Genomic DNA, 13367 nt, shown 5'->3' on the forward strand with positions numbered 1-13367 from the left:
GCTAGGTCCGGCAATTAACATGTTAAATGGATGGCGAAGATACAAGGCCTGCCAACTGGCACAGTCTAAGTGTTCGTCAATGACTTTGAAGTGGAAGAAGAGGGAACAGAGACAGCAGAGGTAGCTATAGTGCAGGGAATGTCACTTTTCACATGAAGACAAACAAGACAAGAGTTTTTATACCTTTTGCAGGGCACGTTTTTTTTAAAAAATATATAAAAGTGAACAACACGAAAGACAAAAATATATAAAAGCCAAATGGTTAAGTACAGCGATAAAATACACATCAAAACGATCAAAGTATAGCATAAACAGGTCACTGTACAACATGGTTTTGGTAACAAAGGTATCCTAGGGACAGTGTGTAATGTTCTTATAGCCTCTAAATTGAGTACAGTCACGCAGGAGTCCTCAAGGAATGGCCTTTCGGGAATGTCCAAGACAGTCCAGTCCTGAAGGGAGTGGCTGTCCTCGGTGACGGGTTATTCTGGTACTGCATTTAACTCAAGTTTAAAAGTTACTTTTCTTACTGAACACTTTAAGTTTACTTTTTCCTTTGAATGCATGACACAGATCTCTGGCAATGTAAGCCACTTCTTTTGTCCAAACCTCGAAACCCCAACTTTTCCAGTCACGTACATCTTTCCAGGGAGAGTGTAAGTCACAAACTACACACATATCTTCATAAGCATCCGCAGTGGCTAAACTTTCACAAAGAAACGTTTCGTCAAACAGAGGTCGACAAGTTTGTAGACGAAAGAGCAAGACTTTTAGGAGAACGAGTTTCTCGTGCTGATTAAAAGAAAACACCATTATGTTTTTTGTTTGGTACAGTACTTTTCGTAAAGAGCCCACATAGAATAGGCTAGTAAACGAAATCCCAGAAAGGATGTCATGAAGACAACACACCACACGTCGACCCCAATTCATGGAACTCGGTTCTCATAATAAGTGTTGATAATCATCTACCGTTTGAATACTCACATAAGTTTCCTTCCACAGAATATGTTGTATCACCACTGATAAAGCTCGTGGTATGGTAACCCATTTTTATACAACTTTTTGTCGGAGGCAATACGTGTACTTTCTGTAGAGATGATCGTACTCCAGTGGCGAATCTAAATGGTTAAGTTACTAACTTGCACATCACAACACACCGTTCAGAAGTTTACTCTTGAGCTAAGTTCACGTTGTGCAAAAGATTTTGGTAACCCTCTAACTCTTCCTCTGGAATTCGTTGCAGCATATATAACTTGTAGTGAAATGAAGCAGTCACAACAAACCAATCCTTCTCGCCCACGTCCAGTTTAACAATGTCTGACCACTGGAACACTTTCATCTAAATCAGTCCTCTGACATCATTCGGGTACCGGTGGTTTAAACATCGGTGACGTAACGGATGCAATTGTTCTTTGCGTTTCACTTGTATTTTGACCAGCTCGCGGTAAATGCGTTCTCTCTGCTTCACAGGCAAAAAACGGATGTTCTCTTGTAAAGTATCCATTCAGTGTCCTCCAAGAATCAGGAATCGCTGGGTCGTGGCCAATAGCCTCGTTTATTATTGTGACTGAAGTTGTGTCCTCCCATAATCAGCCTTCGTTTATTTTGGAAAAGATCATAGTTCAAAAATGGAGAAATGATTTTGAGTTTGAGTTTCACTTGTATTTTGACCAGCTCTCGGTAAATGCGTCGTCTCAATTCCGCAGGCAAACCACGAATGTTCTCTTGCAAAGTATTCATCCAGAGATTACTGAGGTCGTCCCACTGAAGGTAGGTAGTGACAATGCGGAGACCATCGAGCATGTTCTAGGTAAGCCGAATCTTTCTGCTCCCACTCGTGAAGTGAAAAATCGCAGCTGAAGCATTGGACTTTATACCCTTTGCCCAAGCAGAAAAATCCGGCTCTGGCTAATTCTTCGGGGTTGTTCCTCTCAAATATTTAGGTCATTTTCCTTGGAATCGACTTTCAGGCAAACGCATAGGAACGAATATTCGTCGTTCAAAGGTTCATTTCGATGAGGGTACAGTGAAATCCGCAGGAGTTTGATCATTTTTGGATGACATCGGTCGGGTGGTAGCTGCATGGTTTCTCGTGGAAGATGACATTGACAATGAAAAATAGAAAAGTGATAAGGTGTACTGTAACGAGTGTCATCGCTTTCACAACCGTCAGGTTTGACACGCACAACATCTCTTTCCATGGTAGGTATAGTGGTAGTAGTAATCATAGCAAGGTTCCCATGATGTCCTGCTGAGGTAGTCATAGCAAAGTTCTTTGAATTGATTTTGGTCCTGGGGAGTGTAGCACCAGGAAAGATAGCCTCTGGCTTCTTGTTTCAGTTTCAGTTTTAAAAAAAGGCATCCACGTAGTCTGCAAAAATGCCTTCCTGAGTTTGGTCACCCTTGTACTGTTCTCTCTTGGGAAAGTGGTAAATTTCGTACACTTCTAACAGTTGGCATGCCAGGTCCAGAGCTTTGAACAAATCCACGCTGACCCACGTTCCGGTCAAGGCGTGTTCTTCCTGGGTGTGTTGACAAGGCTGGTCTTGGTTACACGTTTTGGCACAAGTACGGCACAAGGGAAACATCAGTTTTTCTTGGCAATGGTGAGGCAACACGGGATGGTATAAGTCCTTGGGAGGCAACACTTTGCATTTGAATGTTGTCCACGTCGGTGTCCTGCGAGAAAGTGACGATATTTGCACACGTAAGGATACAGAAAACACGCGTCCAAGTTTTTGATTTTTTTCTCCTTTCTCTTCGTCAGCGTGGTACAGGAAACAGGTGGCATTTGTCCGTCCTCTGTACAAACTGTCCCTCGGGTTCGGTGGGTCCACCAGCTTGTAACTTTTCACGATGCATTCAAACTCGGGATCAGTTTTCAAACGGTGATCGTACTCGTGTTGTTCCAACATTTCCACCACTTGGTATTCTTGGTGTTCTAACTTCAAGCGGTAACAAATGGCCTCGTACAAATCTTGCATGGTCCGTTGTAAAAACTGGTTTTTAGTGTCACGTTGAGGGTAACAGAGGGGACATCCGTGAAATAAACGTCCGTTAAACTCGTACACGATCTTGGGGTTTTCCAAGTCCCGACCATCCACCGATAACCTTCCGATTATCTTTTCGCCTCCTCCGTTGCGTATATGTTGGATCCATTTGTCTTCCTTGTCACACTTATAATGCAGCTTGCGTAGGGCTTTGACCGAGTATCGACGTTTGACAAAATTCGTCGTTTGACAGCCAAAGTGTTTTCGGGCATGAATCGTTGGCGGTACACTAAGGATCACACTTTGGCAATGTTACATGAGTCTTTAAAAGGATGATCCCTCCGTGTGCCATGAACAGTTAACGAAATTTTCAACAGCAACACCGTAAAATGTCCACGTCGGAACGACAATACTTTAACATTTCTTCCTGAAAGTTGAAGGGGTCCGAGGCTTGAGTCTGGTACCAAGGGAAGAAAGCTTCTCGTTGTTCAGTACGCATGTTGTCGGGGTCGTAGTAGTGAGCCTCAGGCAAATGGAGTAGAAAGGCGTCTTGATTGGCTTCGGTATTGAAAAAGTGCAGAAAATAGCCTTTGGCCATTTCTGGCATTCCAAACGTTTTAGGCATTCGACTCAAAGGCATGGCCACGTAACTCATCGAATCTTTCTATTTCACTTGTTACAGTTGCATGGAAATGATTTTTGCTCCGTTCAAGCCTGTCAGTTCAAAGTGACGTTCGGACGTTCGATACTTTGTGAAGTATAGTTTCTCAAAAGAAACTGTCCATCGTATCCCGAGAAACTGTGAGACATCACCGTAGCATTGCGATGACAATCTCCGTAATGGCTCCACGTCTCGTCCATGGGGTCTAAGATCCATAGGACAAAATCGGCTGGCGTGTTCGGTCCCCGAAAGATTTTTTACGTCCTCTTGCTGAAATGATGGCAATGACTAAAGATATGCTCTTGGACGCACTTCTCGCGAGTTCGATGAGCCACACAGAAATTAGAAATGTGAATACCAGTCTCTTGCATGCATTCGAGATCGAAAAAGATGAGATTGCCTTTCTTCTGGTCTTCGTCTTCCTCTTGATGTTTGAAATGGTATTTTTGAATGTAGCATTCGTATCCTAAGTCTACAATTTGGTGACAAATGTGGCATCGTTTCTTTCCTGAAAATACGTGTAACTTGGCACTATTGGTAAGTATTCCTTGTCCACTAATATGGCACAATCTGAGCAGTTGGCAAGCAATTTTTTCTTATGTCAACATTGCGTCTTTAGATGCTGTTGGTAACAGGAAGTGCGCTGACAAACTGAGCAATACACTCCTTCTTGTCTTTCGTCAAGACAGGGTTGAGTGGACCAACATCCCTCACATTTCGATCCACAATGTTTGTGTTGCTCTAGATTGTTATAACCATAATCACATTTCTCACAGTAACAACTGTATCCCAGGAATGCGGTGATACTGGGAATGGCATCGAAATGTTCATCGTGATGATAGACGTAAATGTATTTTCCGTTTTAGAAATCTTTGCCTCGAAACATCAGAGGTCCACGCACTTCTTGAGGATGCACTTTCAAGTTGTAGCGTCGAGCCAAGACGTCTTGCAAGTTTTGCATTTCAGGAATGCCACAGGGTATCTCTTTGGATAGCCCCGCTTGCTGCAACAAGAGTTCTGCTTCACTTCGTTGTTTGGATCTGTTCGATGTTTGAATAGTTTTCCAAGCTCTTTTCAATTCTTCCGTGTCGTTCTTGTCGGAATACGTTCGTCCCACCACGACAGCACGGGCTAAATACATCTGGTCTTGAGTGTTATTAATTTGGACGGAATTGATGCTACGAAGGTTCTCCACCAATAACAAGTTTTTTATTTTCTTCTTTCGCTCAGTCTGCTGAGCTTGCCCACCTTGCTGATTTTGCGGGATATTTCTGGAATGTCTCTCAGCTCTTCTGTACGTTGCATTGTTGTCTCATAGTCCTCAAGTGGATGTGGCACGTATCATGTCTCCATTTGGTCGTTGACGCGTTGAGTTTTTAGTTGGCCTCTCCTTGTTACAGCTTTTAGAAGCTTTTTCAGTTGTGTATGTAGTGGTCCCATGTGTTTAGTTGTAATTTGGTTTGATGGAGCTGACTTAGTTGTTGTTGTTGTTGCTACTACTGTTACTGCTGTTTTTTTTAGTGATTCTTTCTCCTTGGATTTTCCCTGCATCTTGGTCACCTCCAATGTCTCTTTTCTTTTTCTTATTGATGTTTATTTTATTTCTCCTCCTCTCCCTCTTCACTATCCCCATTAAGAGTAGAACTCACAGTGGTGGTGGTGGTGGGGGGGCTCCATTAATGGAACTGATGTAGCATATTAAATTATTCTCAGACGAGTTCTTGCAGTACGGGTTTCTGTGGGGTGAGCGCAGGGAAGCGATCGAGTATGCATTGTAAGTGTCTGCTCCCTCTGTTGTCTCTGCGTCGGTCTTCCTTTCGCCGATCTTCTTTCGAGGTCATTTCTCCAATTATTATTTCTTCGACTGTCCTCCCAGAATAGCATCAGTGTATATGCCTAGCTTGAGCACGAAAGCTCCACCCTGAAGAGATATTGAGGCCTAACCCCTTGTTGCATTTAAGGTCTGGTCGATGATTTGTATTTCCATCTTTGGTGCCATGTACTATTTATACTTGCTCTCTACTCATAGTCTACGACTGACATACGTGACGCATGTCAAACATGTGAAAATAAAAGGTGATGTTTGTATCATTAAATTTGTAACAAGATTCCTCGGGAATTCCCTTGCATTCCTTGCTGACGGAAATTATCGAAGTACCAGTACAGTGAAATTACCGCTGTAAACCGGCAAACCTGGTAAACCTGTAATACCGCATACCTTCAGGCAATTGCATACCGATCAGCAGCATTTTGCATACACTTCCAATATTTTGTAATCAGCGTCAATTGTATTTTTATAATATTAATTGTGTTCCTTATTTTTCTAACTGCTTTTTGATATTAAAGAAAAGAAAATATTTCCTCTCAAAAGAAATCACATTCCCACACCCCGCGCCCCGAAAATTAAATGGTCAGTGCTTTATAGTAGATGCTTTTGCAATGTGTATGTTATTGTTGTATTCGTTGTGATCTAAAAGCTGTACCCAATGCGGGATGATTTAACTTACACTATAAGCGATAATGTGAAAGGCATCCTGCTGACATTAGAGACATAAAAATACAAAGTGTTAATACTAAAGCCTACGCTTTATTGGTTACACGATTGATATAACAGGCATGGAAACTTTGATCGGGATGCAAACACCCGGGAATGATATTTATCAGAGAGGGCCAGTAAACATAAAACACACTTACTCAACAAACGAGAAAATTTGTAATGAACTTGAGAATTGTGTAAAGTTAGTCGGATAAAACTTAACCGAAAACCAAGGGTATTCGGATAGTTATCTTTTCATTGCAGTTAATTATACAGCCAATCCAATATCAGAAATAGCCTACATAGTATCCATTACGGCTTCTTTTCTCTGCTGATATGTATATTTGATTTAATTTATATTTGATTTAATTTAATTGTTTGCAAGCTTTAAAATCTTTTTATTTTTATTTCATTACATGTTAAGTAATGTAATTTTGTTTACTGGAATTTGATATTTTCCAGAAATTAGTCTGACCTGACTGTTTAATCGAAAAAACCTAAAAACAGAACTTTGTATTTTTTTGCTGACCTAGTTCCTGACCTTGATTTAGAATCAAGTAAACAACTTATTTTTTAAAATTTTTATTGTCATATACATATAGTGAGATCGAGGCTCTACTGGATGGAATACGTGACCTTAGACATTTAAATAGCTTCTAAACCGTTCTGGAATGTGATCACGTGACCCTCAGACGGGTATCTATTTTTCGCCTTGTTTTGCTGTATAACCTTTGTCTATAGAAAAATTAGTCAGTCGCGCTACTAAACACTGGCACTAAGGTGGGGTATTTTTCTGTTGTGACTAGCTGAGTTATATTTTACAATTTTCTTCAAACTATTTGGATTCTAAAAGATTAATTCTTTTTTCTGAAAATATTTGAGAGCTCATACAGAATTCTTGGACAAAGACATTTCTTGAAATTTTATTCAGAAATTCAAACACAGGAATATTGTTTGTGTATATCTCAGGTATTGTTCAAAGATCCTTTAAATCCCTTTATTCTGGTATATGATTGATGTGCTTAATATGGGTTATAGAGCATAAGCTTGGCCATACTCCAGATGTGCTTCTTTAAAAATCTGCTAGCTCCGCTTGATCATTTTCACTTCCTGGATTTCAGAGGTAAATTTTAATTTTAAAAAAAAGAGCCGATAACTTTTTTTTACATTTTATGTATGGAGTAATTCATCCATTGCACTTTCAGAAGCTAGTATTGTCTAGTTGGGCAAAATTCATTTTCCCTATTTTAATAGGTGCTAATGATAGTGTGTACTTTAGACTAAGGTCTCATTGAACAGTGTGTCTGGTGAATTTTCATCCGACAATGACCACTTACAGAAAAATGAGAATAATTTTACACTGAAGATACAAATAAAAACAAACTAATGATTTTTGTAGAACGCATACATGTGAGATTTTGACTGCAGTAATCAGGTGAATTCCTGATGCAACTGGTGGTTTTTATACTGAACCAACACTGCCACCAACCCCTAAATTTTACATTCATTTTGACAAGAAATAGCTATTTTGAATATTTTTCCGTGACAAGGCAGCTAAAAGAATCAGTATGTGCCTTATGCATCAATAAAGTTCACTAGTACTATAACAAATTAGCATACTTTTCATCACCCCTCAACCATCTAGATTTTTAGATATTTACCTCTGTAGCAGACACACATAAATACGTAAGCCAAGTCAGCGGCTCATTTGCAGCCCAAGTTACGCATTTGATCTCCAATGCTCGTCTAACTGTGACAGGCAGTCACCAACAAGCCAACCTATTTCCAAGCCTAACTCAAAGTAAATCTAAACCACATTATAGATTTAGCTTATGTGTGAATTTATAAATGCTAGGCTTGTGATAATTAGGTTCATGCTTTCTACCTTAAAAATTAGGGGGGTGTCAAAATACGAAAATATCCAGTTAGACCTAATTCAGGCTGATTTTTAGCATAAGGGAGCAGTCATTTTAGCTTTGAGTGTGCTTAGATCATGTACAAGTTTCATAAGTAGAATATCCAAAGAAATATCAGCCACATTACATCAAAGTAGCATAGAGGTATATCAACATTCTCTCCACTGTGCATGATTCAAATGCAAACAACTTCACATTACAAACGTCACTCTCTCAAAAGTATGTAATAACTGGTGAGCGCCCTAATTGTTTAAGGTTGTATTCATCACATGACACTATCATGTGACTTTGTCAAGAATATTCAAAATGGCGACCCACTGCAAAGTTCGACGATGGGGTTATACATTGATCGTTTTGATTTTACTAATAAACCCATGCTTTGCTGAAAAGTCAAATTTTATTATCATGTTGATGGATGATGTAAGGTTGAGTCCAGATACTAGTCTTCTTTCATAATTGTCACATAAAATAACACGAGTTTCTGTATTAATAAGTATCATGGGGATGGATTTCCATCAGTTTTATTGGGAACAGATACGCTGACTTTTTTCATCTGAAAATGTTCTTTTTTTCTTTGCAATTGAAAGAATTTTCTCAGGAAAATCAAGGCTGGATTTTGTTTTGACATGCATATCCAGATGTGGACTTTTAATGTAGCTTTAAAAATCTGTGTCATATCGCTACAGTGTCTGCAGTTTGGCAGTTTATAGTGATGTCTAGCACTGGGCATCATGCCACAGACATGTGGCATCATGTCCCACCCAGTCACATTATCTTGACACCAGGCTGACCAGTGCCAACACAAACCAATTAATGATAAGCACAATGCAAGGCAGATGCTAGTACCATTTTTATAAGGTTTGGTTTGATTTTAACTTGCGATCTCCCACATCCGAGGCAGATGCTCTAACCACTTAGGCCACTGGAGGGGTTCATATCCAGATTAATATTTGTATATGTTTCTGTGTGGGGACCCGAGTGGCCGAGTGGTTTAAAGCTCTCTCTGTTATGGATCACTGCCATCTCACCTCTGTCTGCGTGGGTTCAAGTCTAGGATTCGGCCAATGTGGGTATGTGAGAAAGCTTGCCAGTAGCTTCTCGAGGATCGGTGGTTCTTTCTGGGGATTTCTCGGGTTCTTCCTCCACCATTAATACTGGCCACCATGTATAGCCTATCGTGTGCTGCAAAATGGCATTAAACCCTACAACAACAACATATATTTCTGTGTAAATGTTCAGTAGCACAGTCTAGGTTTGTGGTTGTGGTTAGATATGATAGACTGTACAGGTCATCCAGTAAAGTCTGGAGGAAGAACCTGAAAGAACACCCAGAAAGAACCATGGACCCATATGAAGCAACTATCAAGAGTTCTCACATTCCCATGCTGAACCATGCAATACGTCAACTTTTTCCTTGACATGTCCTCCTTCACTATATAACACATTAATACAGTTGGAATTTGTAGATAATGAGTGTTCTTTTTTTTTTAAAGTTGCCATATAGTAATGATGAAGACAGAGACTCAGACTAATGCAAATAAAGGTGAGATATCAAGTGATCCAATACTTGTTTCAGTTTTCAAAAGCTTTTGGGTTACTGAGTGTGGAAATGTGGACGTGGAAAAAGTCCTTTTCTAAGCACTTAGATGATGAGAGAGAGAGAGAGAGGGAGAGAGAAAGAGACAGACAGACAGACAGACAGAGAATGCAGTTATGAGTCATCAGTGTCTGTGTGTGTAAGAGTGCACAAAATTAAGAAAACTATTCTTTTTGAAAGAGATATTTAATCAAGAATTATCTTAACAATCTAATTTAATTTGGAAGCTTGTGTGTAGTCTGATTTGAATTGGACTATTTTGGACTCATCCCCAATGCATTTATTTATCACTGTGTGGATAGTCTTTTCTATTCTGACCAGTGGCCATGTGAATAGTGTTATACAAAATAGCCATGCAATTTGACACTTCCTTTACAAATATAGATTTTGACAAATAAGAAAAAAATCTCTGCATACTCTCTCACCTAGCCATGTGACCCTCTTCTTGTACACATAGTCCTTTCTCAGCTGAGTTTTGTAAATGTGGATCAGGACTACTTCCCATTTAAAAAAGATGCTCCAGTCCACTTTTCCGACTGAAAATATGATTATGGGTATGCACCAGCAGGTGTATCCAACACACAACAGTGGTCTGAAAGTGAACTTTTTCCATAATTCATCCTTTTTTGGTGTCTTTAGTGTTATTTAAAATGAAGACATATTTCTTAGCCACTTGGAATGCATTCAATGACTCTGATAGGTAAATACACATTCTGGCTTCTCGTAATCATAATTTCACTCAAATTTTAAGTTCTGACCAATTTGCCATTTATTGTACTTGTCTAATGGATTAAAATCCAGTACGACCAAGTGTCGTCATTACATGAATTGTGCTAGAAATTGGTAAAAAGTAAATAATCGATATAAAAATTGTTTACATTAAAATTTTGATTTTTATTATTATTGAAGCATCTACAAATTATAATATCAGGGTGTATATCAGTATATATGCTGAAAATGTGTAAATACTTGTATATTTCAGTATTTGAGCATATTTTGGTGTTTCAAGTAACCAGATACAGAGGCTATCTTTTATTGCCTTAAGAACACATTCATTTTAATGCAGTATTTTCTTTTCTTGAAAATAAGAATTTGAATAACATTGGTAGACTTCCTCTAGGGTTAATTTTTTATATGGCAACATGGTATATAAGGCTCATATGGGGTATCAGCATTCATTGAAACACAAATTTGTTGCTGAAGCTCACGCTTGAAGGGCAAGGGTTTTAACAGACATAAAATAAGTGAACATTGAAGTTAGAAAAAGTGACTGCTAATCTTACATAAAAACAAAAATTAATTTCAAATGCTATTTCAAATATCCCTAATGAAGGCAGCCATCCAGTACATTGGTTTTGCTGAATCTTTTTCTGGGGCTGTGTTTGCTTATGATCAGTTGATGTTTAATGGATGAGCATCTTGCAAGAGAGCCAACTTCTAAGAGATGCTGAGAAATAAAGTATTTTATTTTAGCGAATAATTCAGGATAGTATGTCATTTTTGACGAGTAATCAACTACCAGAGGTTTGGCAGGTAAGCGCGTAAAATTACTCAGATTCTGAACCTTGTATTGGTGTATAGATTAAAGAGATAATACACCAGATAATGTGGAGCAGAGTGGAAATCTCCTTTGTGTACAGTGCTATTTATATTCCACTTAATTAACAAAATGTGTTTGGGCAAGAAATTACATCATAGGATAAGTATAACAGCACACCAGTGCATCAGATCTGATATTGATACATGTATATGGCTACATTGATGCACCTCTTTTAACAAAACATTAATTTTTGTGTAAGATTTATAGGTAAATTTTTAGCAATTTAAAATGTAATTTTATGATCCTCTGTGATATAGACTTTCAGTTTAAGACATGAACCGTGATGTGGTGTCATAGGAGGTTAATGTTAGTGTTTGCATTTTGTTCTGGATCATATCTTCTGTATAACAAAGACAAATCCAGGAAGTATATTTAACACTTTCCAACAACATCAGGCTCCTGTGTACCATTCCTACTATGCGATCCTGATTTGCTGAGTGGTCTAAGGCTCTGACCTTTACATATCACTGACCTCTCACTGCTGTTGGCATGTGTTCAAGTCTCAGGCTCGAAAAACGTGGATATGTGAGAAAGCTTGCCAGTAGTTTCCCATGGGTCGGTGAGGTTTTCATGGGTTCTTCCTCCACAAGATATACATGCCACCATGTATTGCCTAATCATGTGCTGAAAAATGGCTTTAAACCCATAAAGACAGCAATGCTTGCTGCAAATAATTTTTTTTGGTGATAAATTGTTTTGATTGGTGCACTTATAGAAACATAAATAAACACTTGATTATTAGATACTTGTAAGAGGTAAAAATGTGGTGGTTGTCAGAGAGATTAATCTGTTATGAGTCTATGCTCTTAAAATAAGTAGCAGAAAAGAGTGAAAAGCAAAAGCTTTGTAAAATTGAACAAAAAATTTGAAAATGAAAAAAAGAATTTACGGTAATGCGAATTAAATCCCAAAATAATCATACAATTACATACACAAGTCCTAATAATAAAAAGTGTGAATAAACATTAGTGGAAATCCAAATTAAGTCCAATGCTGAAGGTGTTGATGTTCCTGAGGCAGCCTGTATTGTGTTGTTGTACTAAGAGTCTTTTGTTGAAACACAGTAATGCAATCCAAGAAGATATCCTTATTTGAAATTTCAGTATTAATGCAAGTCTCTATTTCTAAGAATGTTATCAGAGCAATTTTTAATTTTCCAGAGAAGAAATAATTTGAATAATTCCGGATCACTGTACACAACAATAATTTGATTCGGCTTGGATGCTAAAGCACGAATAAATAATCTTGCCAGTGACAAGATTATATTGTCCTCAGCTTGACCTCCGGTCACAATTACCATTTTCTAAAAATAACTATTATCGAATGGAAAATAACCTTTAGAAACTTAATGTTTACAAAATAAAATGTTACTTATTATTAGAAAGTCTTTCACCAAAATTATAATATACAACCTGAACTATATCAGGTATGCCAGATAAATTGTAGGGAAATTCTAATAACCTAGACCCAGACACAAATAAGCATGTTCTGTTAATAATGTACCTGGCATTAAACCCATACAAATAGAGAATATTTTAGGTATGTATTATATGCTTACAGAATAAAATAAAAAAATTTACAAAATCAATATAATTCCGGTCAAGTAGAAAATATATTTGATTTTGGACAAGATTAAGTTACATTACAGTAGCATATAATGAAATAAAAAAATAAGCAAAAAAAATACTTACAAACATGCAAATTAAATATACATAACACATCTATATTTTACAAAATTCAAATCTTTCAAAGTCCCTTATTACCACTCTATGTACAGTAATGAATGAATACAGTCAACACCCTATTCATCATAACACATATGTTATCTTGTAGACTATCTGGTATGTTTGTAACAATAAAATAGGACTGTATGAGAGATGTTTGAGGTAATTAAGGTGCCAATTTGATTAAAATTAGATCTTCATTGTCCTTGGTGAAGATCTGACAGCGACTGCTTAGGGGTCATGTTCTGGTTAGTTTTGAATTAGCCAGTGGAATGCACCTTTTGAAAGTCAATTATATTGTTCAGCACACATTAATGCTTTTCAGCCACACTGCTCAGTCTCC

The 13367-nt window shown here is 38.1% G+C and overlaps 1 protein-coding gene across 1 annotated transcript in view; it reads left to right on the forward strand.

The window, feature by feature from the left end:
• Window positions 1-8409: 8409 nt before the first annotated feature.
• The window catches only part of LOC149782967 (N-acetylgalactosamine-6-sulfatase-like), a 77507-nt gene continuing 72549 nt past the window's right edge, over window positions 8410-13367 (forward strand). Inside the window, exon 1 of the mRNA XM_089934526.1 lies at window positions 8410-8523. Within this exon, the coding sequence (XP_089790652.1) occupies window positions 8410-8523 (114 nt within the window). The remainder of the gene's footprint in view (window positions 8524-13367) is intronic.

The sequence above is a fragment of the Sinohyriopsis cumingii genome, chromosome 15 (genome assembly GCF_028554795.1).
Source record: "Sinohyriopsis cumingii isolate HCF-2022 chromosome 15, ASM2855479v2, whole genome shotgun sequence".
In the NCBI taxonomy this organism is placed as follows: domain Eukaryota; kingdom Metazoa; phylum Mollusca; class Bivalvia; order Unionida; family Unionidae; genus Sinohyriopsis; species Sinohyriopsis cumingii.